At 35.4% G+C, this 14,329-nt stretch overlaps 1 protein-coding gene across 7 annotated transcripts in view; it reads right to left on the bottom strand.

The window, feature by feature from the left end:
- Positions 1 to 1,174: 1,174 nt before the first annotated feature.
- Tet (Ten-Eleven Translocation (TET) family protein) overlaps positions 1,175 to 14,329 on the bottom strand; it is a 546,910-nt gene continuing 533,755 nt past the window's right edge. For 5 of the 7 annotated variants that reach the window (XM_069818171.1, XM_069818172.1, XM_069818173.1 and 2 more), the window contains one exon: positions 1,175 to 13,211. In XM_069818171.1, the coding sequence (XP_069674272.1) occupies positions 10,239 to 13,211 (2,973 nt within the window). In that variant the 3' untranslated portion in view covers positions 1,175 to 10,238. The remainder of the gene's footprint in view (positions 13,212 to 14,329) is intronic. The other 2 variants (XM_069818175.1, XM_069818176.1) reach the window with 2 other exon arrangements.

Genomic DNA, 14,329 nt, shown 5'->3' with positions numbered 1-14,329 from the left:
TACATGGCATAACTCTTCTCAACAGATACACATCATGCACAGTGTGGTCCTCTGAAATGGTGTGCAGCTTGAAAATTAGTCACAATCCTGCCATCTACTCAAAATATGCGGAACCCAAATCTCGTAAGTGAAGTGGGTAGGCATGCACGCACACACACACACAACCCCCCCCCCCCATTAACCTGTTCTAGTCTGATTCAGGAAAGGCAGAAAATAAGACAGGCCTGTACTGAGAAGCAAGGAAAGTGTTGTGACACTCAAGAACCTGTCACTGGAAACTAACACACTAACGAATTGACTGACTCATTGATTAACTATGTACTCTTGTTTCTGCTTTACTAAAATGGTCTGACATTTTATGTGTGTCTATGCTAGATGCATACACACTTGATAGACAATGTCAATTTTGTAATGTTTACAATTGACAATATTTTCATGTAGATACGAGAGAATAATGATATCATGCAAAAAGATTTTCCATGTACGTGGTATGGAGAATCATTAAGAACTGGGAAGTGGTCGTGTATTTACATAAACATTTAATATATTGTTTCTCGGAATTAAGCAGAGCTTTCATAAGAAATCCAGTCCATGTGAGTTTAAGAACCTTGAACTTCTTTCTTTCTTTCAATTGAACTGATAATTTTGGTGTAAATTTGTTAAAATTGTGTGGACTTTAGAATTTACGAAGATATATGTTTACACAATGGTTGAGCACTATTAATTTGACACAAGGTTACAATTTTATTACTTGCTGTGTAAAATGTATAAAAAGAAAGTATACACAGTTTGAATGGCACATAATATCGTTTCCATTTTGTAGTTACAACAAAATTACATGCAGAGTCATAGCCATAAGATCTAGGTGTATTTCATGGATTCCATAACGCATAGCAACTCTTGTCAAAATTAGTTCACACATAAGAGTTGATTTTTGACAATGAGTGTCCCCCCCCCCTCTCGTGTCGTCTTTCCACGTCTTCTCCTATACAGGTATGCACATTATCATATAAGGGACTTAAGCTTTCTAACTTTTTTTTCTTTATATGTTATTTCATAATACTATTAAAATTTATGTATTCATTTTATGGACTATGGCAGAAAAGAAAGGAAGGGGATTTCAAGGTGTAACTTATGTTTTTCAGTGAGGATAAAGAACTTAGAGTACACTCTCTTGACAAATATTCACAAAGTGTGGCTATATTCACATGAAACAATTACAATTATGCAATATTTTTACTTATCACTACATTCCTACATTACTATGGTATAAGATTATCTCTAATTTTTTCTTCTAGAGATTTTAAAAACAAAGTTTCGAAGACTGACTTGAGGTTTTCATCACCCATTTTGTTGTTCCTTTTGGTCTATGAACATAGAACACATAAAATAAAACTAAATCATTTCCCTGAACAATAAAAAACTGCCACAAACATTAATTTGTACAGCACAGAAATATGTCTTTCCCTAAAAATTGTTGGCAACACATACAGATTTTTAACTTGCATCAAAAATGCTTATTTTCAATTGTTCTTTTACACAAAGTGTCAAAAATATATATACAAAGTATATAAATATATACTTTTCATCATTATTATTTTTCATGTGAAAAAAATGCGATATTGTACTGTTTTTAAAACTACTGGCAATTAATTAAATATCTTGTTTTTTTCACACAAAACATACACACGAACACAAGGTCTATTGTTTTTCACAAAATTATTTTCATCTTGCAAAACTATCTTTTCATCCAACATTGTGGATCACACACATCGGACATCTTTTAAAATTATTTCAGACATACTTTTTGTAGAAAATGATCTTCATTTTCTTTTTGGAAGGATATACACATTTTTTCTTTCTTTTCATATTTACTCCTATCTAAACAATTGTGGATGGGGAGGAGGAGGATGATTCATATTTTTGTTGCTTTCATTTGTTTTATTAATAAAAATGGCAGAGTTGGTGGGACAACATGGCGGTCACTAGAAAAATTAAATAATCTGAAAGGCATCAAAAAGGGGCCGGATTATACACAGACTACCGTTAGCTAGGAATACAGTCATTTGTTTCTTTATTATTCTTGGCACTTAAAAAGCAGCAATGTTACCACCATCTTCCATAATCTAGATCAACAGACTAAAAAAAGTATTTATGGTTTTTCGTTTTTTTTTTTTTTTTATATAAAAATGAAGCGACAGGAGACATACATAAGAGGTAATTCTCTTGATCTAAAACTTGTACTTTACATGTGAGCCTCAGGAAAAGAACCTCCGTGTCATATTATTTCCCCCTTTAGAGAGTGTATCTCGATTTGCATGTTTCCTATACCTGGGCAAACAGTTGACCTGAGGGCTACAGAATATTGTTCTTGTCTGTCGTGAAAATCAGAGGTTGACAGGGCTGTGCAACAGATCAATTTTAATACTACAGTAATTTTATGCCGTGTCTCAGTTCATTATCTACCCCACTGGAAGCAGCCTGCACACTAACAACTCGGTTGTGACGTGAAAACGAAAGAAAGGTGGAACAAATGTGTAGTTGGTGTGCTCAAAAGTTGGATACAGTTCACACCTTTAGCAATGCTGGACTAAAGAGAAGATGAGCATATACTATATATACATACATACATTATTATCTCTCTTTTTCTGCAATTAAAAGTTACTAGCAAAATATTTGTTACATCAGAATATTTCATGATCAATTAATACACTGATCAACCATGAAGCACAGCCCTAAGAAAATAAATACGAAATTAAAATGATGCTGATACATCCTGCAATCTAACTATCTCTGTTCATACTTTGGAATTACAAATACATCCTACCAATGATTCTACATTGATGCAATACTGTCCTGTATATTACTTGATAAATTATCGATATTATTAATATTAATATTATTAAATATATCCCTCAATATAATTGTAGTTAATGGTGAGGAAAAAATAATAATAATTTTTCCTTTACATGAGTTTCTGAAATGAGCATTCATCTATCACTAAAAATTATCATCCTTTATAAAAAATGACTGCCAATACTTACTTACTACGTTCAGTTCTTGGGCACAATCACAAATACTCTAAAATAAGTAATAATAAATAGCATGACACAAGTCACTAGAATACACAAGGGTAAAGAGGAAGGGGTAGGAAACAGAAACATTTGGATATTTACAATCATTATAAATTATCAGTTTTTGTTTGAAATATAGTATTGTCAAAATACTAAGTCTTTTATATTTAACCTACTAACAATGGCTTCTTTCACTCATTTCAAAAAATAGTTTATATATTTTTGGTACCGTGAGTCATGATAATGGGGAGGGGGCAGTTATATGACATGATTAAATATTTTGAGGTAAAAGAGGGGATTCTCACTCCAAAAGAAAAAATATTTAACCCTCTTTCACCCCTTGGATTTCATTCATTTAAAATCTGCTTGTGACCATTGAAAAACAATACATTAGTTTGGAATTACGTTCCAAGACTTGTAACCATACAACATTCATCAATCAGTCGTTAACTTATAAGAGTTCTGAAATAAATATAAATACCTACATTAGTAAAAATGCACATCATTTTTATCATAATATAATACCAGGGCCCGGATGTTTATGCCCTAAAAATGCAGAAATATGTACATAATGTAAAGTTCGAAAATAGGCGTTAAAACTAATACTAATGATAATTATGGTAATCATAATCATAATAATAATAATAATTATAATTATATACTCTTAAACACATACGTCCGGTACAATGGTATTTAGGCAATATGCTACAAGGGATGCCTTTGTAGATTGTAAGGTAACACACTCCTTACTCTACCAGCTACAAACAACATGGCCATATTTATAACTTGTACTATAAATGAAAAGTGGCTGTCAGCATGCCAATGGCCTTAGTTTAAAAATGGCTCAGTATGCTATGTATAACTTATTAAAAGACAGTTGCACGAGAAGGCCATATATGCAGCAACTAAAAAAACGACATAATGCAGAACTGCTAAACATTTGTGCACAATCACATTGTCATTTCTCATTGTACTCACAGTGAAACAAATTTGCACACACACTGCATTCTTTCCAAGTACAAAACATCTGAGCCCTGTGTTCACTACTAGCGTCAGTGTGAATGGACATTGGGATGTCTGCATATTTGAGCCTGCCTCTTTCTTGCTATATACAGTTTAGTTGCTTCTCCAAGTGATAAAAAAGTGCAGTCAATATAAAAAAAAAAATAAAATAATACAGAAGTGAGATCTGTGCTAGCGCCTTACTTAGCAACTTAACATTTAATTATATCTATAAAAACAGTTCAGTAAAAAATCACCTGGGAAATTGGACTAGCTACGTATTTGGTGAAAGACTGTGAGAATGTGGGATATGATGAAGCGGATGTCATGGGACAAGAATTGAAAGGAGAGAATTATATTATAAAATTAAAGTGATTGTAAGGTCACTTGAAGGACTGTTAATGTTGCTGAAAATACATAGAGATGGCACCAACTTAGTCGGTATCTGCAGGAAGATGATTGAAACAACATTATATAAATACATACTTTACCCGAATATTACTATCCTGAGCAGGATATGAAGTCAAACTCGTCTAACTAATGGAAAAATAGCAACATTACGGGAAAAATTTAATGCTTCCATTATTGTAATTAAGAAACTTCTCAGCAGGAACAATAATAATTTATAATTAATCTGACTTCCAATCAAAAGATTTGTAAACAAATAAAACAAGATAAATCTGAAAGGAATAGTTGAAGTCATTGTTGATTAAGTAGTGTACTGTAACAGATTCTTTTTTGGAAAATCAGACGAAAAATTGTTTTAATTAGGTACTGTTTATGCATTCAAAAGAGGTTACTTAAAATATATTTATCACATACAATAGGTTTCCTTCAAAATATTTAAAGTTTTTCTCTTCTTGAAAATATAAATATTGTTGTACAACAATAAAAACAATATATCAATACTTCTGGAAGGAAATGAAATTATATAGTTCAGCTGAGCTTTCACAAGATCATCAGTCTATTTTGATATCACACTTCCAGGTATACAAAATTCCAATGTACATATTCAAATGTGTGTCAAAAGCATGTTCCCTACTGATATGTTTTTATAAACTCAACACACGAATGTATAGTCAAACTTTGACATTGATATTCGACTAGATTAAATTAAAAAATAAAATTCGAGAAGCAAAGTAATAGCTTGACTAAATCCTATTATAAATGCATTGTTAAGAGAACCCCCAAAAAATTATCATCATTTGATATCTTGACTTTATTGTTATGCAACTGCAGCAAGCACCAGCTTACTAGAAACTTCTTTTTATTGGGGATAGGGGAGGGAAGCTTAATAGTATGGATCCAGAACTCAGTGAGCGAACTGCTTCTAAGCTTATGGAAGGCAAACCATATGACATATATCTATCACTGCTCAGGAAGAATATGTCATTACAAGGTGATGTAAATGAGAAATGACAACAATGGTAACACTGATAAGGGACTAGAAACAGGAATACTCATCTAGGGACCTGGGTGAAACACATGATTAATGCCATAAAAAAGTGAAAAACAGATTACATATTTTGATTTCAGGCCATTCATTGCGTAGATAAAACTAAAATAATAAATTTACATCTGATCAGCAGTCTTTGTATGTCTGTCTTTCATATATTTTAATTAGTACATTACATTCATATGTTCCCCACCAGTCATTACAATCATCACCACACTGGGGCCATCTCTAAGCACTTCCATTTTAAAACAGCTGAAATGTGTGACAGCGTGATATAGATATGAACACATGATTAGCCACTGCGATTTTATGCTGCCACCCGAGAGTCAAACCATTCCAGATTAAAATCAAGACAATCATATGAACAGCATACAAAAATAATGTCTTGAGAGTAGAATATTCATTGTAATGTGTGTACTCTGGATAGAAAACAAACTTTTTTTCTTTTTTTTTTTCAGAATGACATCTAGTGGAAAAATAAATATTTAAATATACAATGAAATTAGAAGCTACATGATTTGACTCTCAGATTGCTAAAAACAATCTTAAATAATCTGCTCTAACAGAGAATTAAAACAAGACTAGTTGCTTTATTTAAGATGCTTTGATATGTCATTTAGTGTTGTGTAAATTGGTAATACAATTGCATGTGAAAAATGAATTAGGAAAATAAATAATTACAAGAGTAAATTCAGTACATGGGAAAGATATATATTAAAGTGCTAAACTAACTACATTTCATAGTGTGGTAATATTCCCAGATAAGGTTAAGCATAAAAAAAATATTAATAATAATAATAATAATAATAATAATAATAATAACTCACTGGGTGTGCGACGTACTGTGCGGTGATGTACAACAGGTGATGTGTTCTACCAAACTAAACACAACCACATGCAACAATCTCTACATGGGCCCACATTTCTTAATAGTACAACATATGCTCAAATTGTAAAAGGTTACATTTTGAAATACGTAGGGTTTTATCATCAGTCATTACAGTGTACTGACAGATACGACATTCGTGGTGGCACTATGTTTGAATGAGAGGGACATGACAGACAGGACAATAGTAATTTGACAGTGAGAAGTTGTTCCTATTACAGAAATCATCAATGTAAGCAATTCATATAAGACCACACATAAAGAAAAACTGTAGGGAATACAGACTCCTCCCCCCTTTTATAATACAGTCAATGCCTTATTTTAACTTGTTACATATATGATATCAAACTAGACAAATTACAAAAGTCGACACACTACTTTTATTTTTAAAACGATTTCCTCCTCCTAAATTTCAAATGTAGGAAAATCAGTCATAACAAAATAACATTATTTTGATCCACCTTACCTTAAAGACAGGTCATGTACAGCCTTTAAATCGCAATTTTCACACACTCGAGTTTTTTAACAATAACCCAAACCCCAAACTATAAATTTGTAGAGGTAACAAGTAAGTTTTATGAAAAATTGTATTTTCCTTTATGGATTATATTTAAAAAATCTTATACAAAAACTGTTTTCATAGCCTATATAATTCCCTCCGCAGATATAATTTTGATAGCTAATAATTACAAACACACACATATATTATATGAAACTTCCACTATTCTTTTATGATATACTATTGCTTTGGTTACAAACTGATTGTAGAAAAATTTACTTAATGTAACTGAGAACAATACGTACATTGGATATATCTACTGAATGTAGGCCAAGTGCTGGAGTAACTTGGATTATTTTTATTCTACAGAAATAATTTAGGTTAAAGATAAAAAAGTATTAATTCAGATGAGTACATTAATGTAGCTACAAAATGATGAAAAGAAATAATTTGAACACACGTGTCTACATACAAATTGATAAAGATTATCGTAAAATTAATTTAGGTGATTTATTTTGTGCAATTTGGATGAAATACTTAGGTTGATGTTATAAACGAATGTTAAACTTATGAATAAAAAGGGGGTCTACAAGAGACCGGTAATCTTCCAAGCAAAAAAACCAAATTATTCAAAATCTCAATGTTAATATTTGCCAAACTGTTAGTTTTGGAGATGGAACAGACCAAAAAAACATAATGTAAATGATTATGACGATGACAACAACAACAAGACGAGGTAAAGTATAAAAGACAGAAAGTAAAAAGTCAAGCCGTAAAAAACTACGAAGCAAAAATTTCACGACTAATTTATCTCAATAAGGTAAGAAATACAAATATTTTCTTTTATGTGCAAAGACATGAGGAAAACTCACAGCCAGTGAAACAGTCTTCAGTTGGATAAATATAAATGCTTTGGCCCTTTAGATACTTTAAGCTGTAATGAGATTTTCTCCTTTTAATTACTAGACTGCAATCAATATGAATATCAATGTAACAATATAATATGAAGAAGCTGTAAAACTTCTCGATAGGACAAAAAGCTCCTGCACAAATATTTACAATACCGTATATATATATATATCTATTTTTTTTTTCCAATTTTATATTGGAAGTCTTTTCAAGAAAACGAAAATCTTAATTCAGGTTCCGACATATTCAATAAAATTGTAATGTATTTTATATCACAATACAATAATGAAATAAAATAAGACATATGTATAAAGGTCAGATTTTTAAATTGTGATAAAAACCAAATGAGAAATTTATGCATTCACATTGCAATAGGAAAGCAATTGTGTAATGAAATTGTTGTTTTGATTTATTATTTCACTTATTATCAATTAACATTACATCAATATTATTGTTTGTTTAAGTACACCGCCATTTTATTGTGTCCTGAATGCAGCAAAATATGATTTTAATAAACACTGCATAAATTTCATTGAATGATCAATTCATTAGATCTCCGATCATATAGACTTATTGTAGAAGAACCTCAATCTAAAACGCTTTATTACCTTCTGTTGTGAAATTCTGTTTACTTTTGTATAGATGTTGTGTTACAAACTTTAAGAATCTACTTTGAGAGATAACCTGAAAATATCCTCAAAAAGAAAATTTACCTATTCCACTTTTCATATTCTCAAAACAACTCTTTGAGGAATGTTTTTTATTTTACTTTTTGTCTAGTTTTACATTTTCGTATTAATTATTTTTTTTTTTTAATAGAAATTCAAAAGTCAGATCAATCACCTTTAAATGGGTAAAGATTAAGATGTTTAGTGAACAGTTCTGGGTGGAAAACTCAGGACATGTCATTTATACAAATTTTAATTATGAATATGTGAAATAATATTTTCATTCAAAATTTAGTTAGTTAGTGAAATCGCTAAATATAAGATTTCTTAAAAATCCGTCCAGTGGAAGACGAACTGTTTCATATACAGGGATGAATAAATGAACATATAATTATGATAAAGGTACACAATTCTTTTTGCATTTATGCTAACGTGACAAACACATCTAAAAATGATCATCATTCGTGTCTATCCAATGATGTCCTTTCGAGTAATTAGAAACATCCATGGATACTAAAAATGAATACTGAAAACAGAAAGATGTATTTGTTTGTACCTGTATGTACTGGTATGTAAACAGAAATATGGTAATCTAATTGCTTTTAGTATTGTTGGAGTCAATGAACTCAGTTACCATAGGGAAAATTTTATGAAGTAGATAAATATATTTGGTATTCGAACCTCACAGAAGAGAATGACTGGAAGACTGAAAGTGAGATTGAAGGTTAACGTCAGAATGAATTTTGACCTTTTTTGCATGTTATACAGTGTGAAATTTTCAAGGAAGTTTAAATATCATATAAACAACAGAATCAGTGTTTTCTTGATATATCGATTTTCCCCTGAGATTTAATTTCCATATTCTGACAATCAAAATGTTGATACGCATTTGCATAGTAATTCAAATTACGAGCTATGTATCTAATTGCAACAAGAATATGTGGTATCCAAGCACTGATCTAAGAATATTACTGGTATGTAAATTCAAAGAATAAATAAATAAATAACATTAGTCATGAAGTAATTTACCCTTGCGAGACTTCTTTTTAAGTTAATTTGGGAAAATATAACCTCTTACAATTGTTAGAGCCCGTTGCAGAAGCCCTGATATAATGCATCATTTAGGAAAAGGGTATTTAACCACCTTATTAAAAATAAGCCATGGTTTATACTATTTAAACCATAATTATATCTATAAAAACTGATTTCAAGCCACACTGGTTTGATACACTTTCGGTGTGCAGGGGATAACGTTGGCTTAACATTTGGACTGTTTTAGTTATTATCAGCAAATGTTACCAGTCTATGTAGAAACGAATCTTCATATTTCGTGAACATTTGCATCAAACTACAGCATTGCCAACTGCAATTGAGTTACAAACAGAGAAAAAGTTTTAGAACTCTGTTCAATTGCAATACTGAATACTCATAGTTGAGTCTGCAGTGCAGTGATACCAACATTATTACTAATTTCCTGTCTGCTACTTCTCGACAGACCTATGGTCTGTTCTGCAATCCATCCATGTCTGGCAGCTCCTCTTCATAAACTCCTTGCAGAACACACCAATCCGAGACGTGGCATGCATGGTAACTAGACCAGGAAGTGCTGCAAGTAACCTTCAATTCGGTCCAACGAAAAGAAGGATTCTTAGCGAAAGATGTTTCTGCAGCAGTAGACACAGCCTCACACACTGTGAGCGACAGCTGTGCCGCACAGGGCCTCCAACAGCGGTCCAGCCCTCACCTATCCTACAGCTCCACCCTCCTGATAAGGCCCAGTTACCATACATGGGTGCATCGGGAATAAGGTTGTCCAGGTAGTGGTTGTATATGTTGGAGTTCGCATCAAGAACTGTGAAGTGTAAGTAGGTGGTCGATCAGTGGGGGGTAGAAGATGTAACAGATCTGAGACTGAATTATTGTTACTGTTGCTGTTTCCTGAATTGTTGGAACTGTTACTGCCGGCACCAGAACCCGAACCTCCACTGCTTGCATTTGAAGTTGTGATGCCAAGTTTCCTCAGTCTCATCTTTTCCTCCCACTCATCCCAGCCATGTTTTGCCCGATTCAAGTTTCGATGCTGATAGAAAACTAAGCTTATTCGAGTTGGATGCAATCTATTAGGACGACGTAATGCTGTTGTGGAATGTAACTCGTGTTTTGCACACTCGAACAACACTGAGCCATGTCCCAGAGCAATAGCAACACCTCCCATTTGGGAATCTTTAAAACACTCTTCATTGTCAATATAATCTGTGACCTCTCCAATGGGCTCTGAACGGGGTGGTTCTGGAACAACAGGGAAAAAAGGTGGTGGACCATAGAGGTCCCAACGATGTGGGTCCCATCGATGGGGGTGGAACTGTCCAGGATACTGCGTTGCTGGACCTGGATACTGTGGATGAAACTGGCCCATACCACCCATTCCCTGGTATCCGTAAGGCGAAGAGTGGTAACAAGCTGATCGGGCAGCTTCCTGCTTTGCAGATTGACCTGCATAAAACTGGGAGTTGAAGTCCATTGTCTGGTATGAGTAGTTCATATGTGGAGCCGATGCTGTTCGTGAGTCCATGTAGCTGGCAGCTTCATTCCATGTGGGACCCGGATATGCCTTACTTTCAGGAAACATGGAATAACTCCCTGACATGAACGGACTGCTTGAGGATCCACAGTAGCCATAGCTTGAAGTGCAGCTGCTTAGAGGAGATACAAATGGATTGCCAGCATTGGCGGACGCTGGAGCTGCAGAGGAGTTGTACGTCAGCTGTGCAGCAGCTGCATGGTAGTCGCTGAGCTGCTTCACGTCATCTGTGGAGGACCAGGTCGATGACAGAGTTTCCTGCTTGATGGCACTGCAAGAACCTTTGCTCTGTGGAGTTGCAATATCAGGTAGCATCACATCACAAGCCCCCTCATCTGCTTCCGAGCTATTTGAATTGTTTAAGTAAAGATTTGACTTAGCAGTCTGATGTCCATTCACTTTGTCATTATTCCCTGTTCTGACTTCACTTGTTTCTGCGCCAAACCACGAGTCCTGTAGAGTCTCCGTAGAGTTAAAATGTGACAATGAACCTGTAGAACCAGAAGATTTGCTTCCCATTTCAGACGTGACCGCACTATTCTCTTGCACCCACGGAAGGGAAGAATCCTTCATAGCACTATTTCCATTGCTTGAAGAGTTTGTTTGATGAGGGTTGTCCAAAGAAGGTGGTTTTGTCACAGAATTTTCACCAGGAGGGAAAGGTTTCAAAAAACCCTTACAATATGTTTGGTTTAAACTTTGGGCCGTGGTCGTCGGGGATGGGTTACTTGTTCCCAGATCATTTGTAGATATTGGTGACGTGTTAGTACTGTTGCCATTGCTGTTGCTGCTGCTGTTATTATTGGTGCTGGTGTTGTTGGAATGCAAATTAGAAGTTCGAGAGGGAGGTCGACCCTTGGGAATGCGAAATGGAGAAGCCTGAGTGGGAGATGTGGGTGGGGGGGCAGGTGTAAGAGGATTATAATCCCAGCTGGATTGAGGCCTGTCAGGAGTCACCCAGCCACCCCGACTTGAGCCTGAACATGAGGAGGAAGCAGAATGATCTGTGGGGGTAAGGGGAAGTGGAACTGACATTGAGCGTTCTGGTGTTTTAGAGGACTGTGGATTAGTCTCCTGTGGTGTGTGTGGCTGGGAAAGACCCATGTCACCAGATCCAGGATGCTGCTGATGCTGTTGCTGGGTTTGGGCAGGAATGTTCAGTGGTGGTTGTGTAGAGTTTATATTGGAAGGCGATGGAGGTGGCAGGGAGCTGTTGCTAATGGAGGTTTGCTGAGGACTATTTGCCGGTTGTTGAGACTGTGGAGATGAGAAGGGCGAGGGGGGAAGATGAGAGGGGTAAGGAGACCTCTCTAACTGCCCAGAGCCTGCTCCTGCATCACTGGCACTTCTTTGCTTGGTGGAACTTGGAGACGATGAAGATGGGATCTTGCTGTCAGAGTTTAATGCATTTTGTAGACCTGTGGGCCTGCCAGAGCCTGCTTGCCAATTCATAGTTTCTCCCCGAGAGGCAGAAGCTTGGGAGTTTCCGTTATTCGAAAACAACGCATTAGAACTATTTTGCTGCTGGGGTTGGCTCTGATTCGATGGCCAGGGAGATGTCGGCTGCTGGAACACAAACGGACTAGAAGGAGTGGAAGCCTGATTGTGTAGCGATGATGAAATTGGACTTATCTGTCCATTGAGTTGTGCCATACCCGTGGCAGTAGGGCTGTTCAGACTGAAGTTACTGTAAGCTCCCACTGTATTCCTACTGAGAGGCGACTGCTGGGGATTCAGAGTTGAACTTCCTCCCAGGCTTGCAGAGTTCGCCAGGCTGTGGTTGGTAGTGCTATCGGGATCAACCCTACCGTCACGGTCATTTGCCGAGGCGGGCAAACCTGTGGCGCCACCACCAAATGCACCATAATCTGTTGCTCCCCAACTACTTAAGTTCCCAGAACCCAAATTTCCACTCACGGCTGTGGCGGCTGCAGAGTTTAGCCAATTCTGTTTCCGCTGAGCTTCAGCAGCCATCCAGGCATGAGTCTGAGTGCGGTGGTGTCCCCAGGCAGATGCTGCACCACTTGCTCCAGGGGAGCCATACACGTCTGTGCCACGAGACTCTGCCCCTTGGTGATGATGGTAGCTCCATCCCTGATACATGGATACTGGGCTGTCCAGTACAGTGGACGACACCTGAAAAATGGCAAATTCATTCATTCACTTTCCTCAGTTTCGAAAAGTTGGTCCAGGTCTAGGGCAACACATTTGATAAACTAAAACATAATTATAGTAATTAATTTTGTATATTGTAATTTAAACACACTAGAAAGAAAAGTATAATTATTCTTACATAAAAGTACCAGATATTTTTATTATTAACACACTGAAAATGAACCATCTAACTCAATTTTTAAACAACATAGTTAATGGCTTAAATCTGGCTGACAGAATTTTGAAGGGAAGAAATATTCGAATACAACTCCATTAGACCGAATAAAGGATAAGGACTAATAATGTATACACTTACAGAATGTATAAGGATCTTATAAAAATGAAATTAGGTACTGGTACAACTTGTAGAAGCCTTTTATAGTCATCACTCATTCAATTCTCTGATGTATGAACAAAGTTGCTCCAGGCCATTGTCCTAAATTCTGTATTGTTATGATCAATGCTGTCATGGTAAACTTTTTCTTGACCATACGCTCCATCCCTTATTTTTTCCCCTTCAAATTTTCTTCCTCTATGTCCCTCCGACCGTCATTTAATGGATATCTTCATGTTAAAGAATAAGTTAAGAAATTGCTCTGCCTTATCTTTTAACTACAAAACAAACTTGATGTAATGAAGATCCCACGATGCTCTCACAGTAGATGTACACTTGTCCTAATGAATCCTGGAGCGTGTATATGTTTTTGAATCATTCTACATATATGTAGAGGTGGACCATTTATGTTTATGAATATCAAAGAAGATATTAGGAACAGCAAGAAATGATCGTTGTGTACAGAATATACATGTCCATGTACAAAACTTAGGCACCCATACATTGTATGGCTATGTATGATTCATTAAAAAATTGTAGGTTACCCTATGCCGTATGGTCTGGTATGGCCCCCATGAGAGCACTGGTTATGATAGCATAGTAAGAAACACTGCTGAAAATGTGATATCTGAACAATGAAATCTGATCACGAGTTGTGCAACTCACAAAATGGAGTCAGTCAGCTGAGGAGAATAAACACAATAACTATGTGCCTAGCATTAGATAAGGAGAAATACACTAAAGTTAAGTGTATGGCATTAGATAT

This window comes from Periplaneta americana, chromosome 2 (genome assembly GCF_040183065.1).
Source record: "Periplaneta americana isolate PAMFEO1 chromosome 2, P.americana_PAMFEO1_priV1, whole genome shotgun sequence".
Classification (NCBI taxonomy): Eukaryota; Metazoa; Arthropoda; class Insecta; order Blattodea; family Blattidae; genus Periplaneta; species Periplaneta americana.
This window is presented reverse-complemented; position numbering and strand designations above follow the sequence as displayed.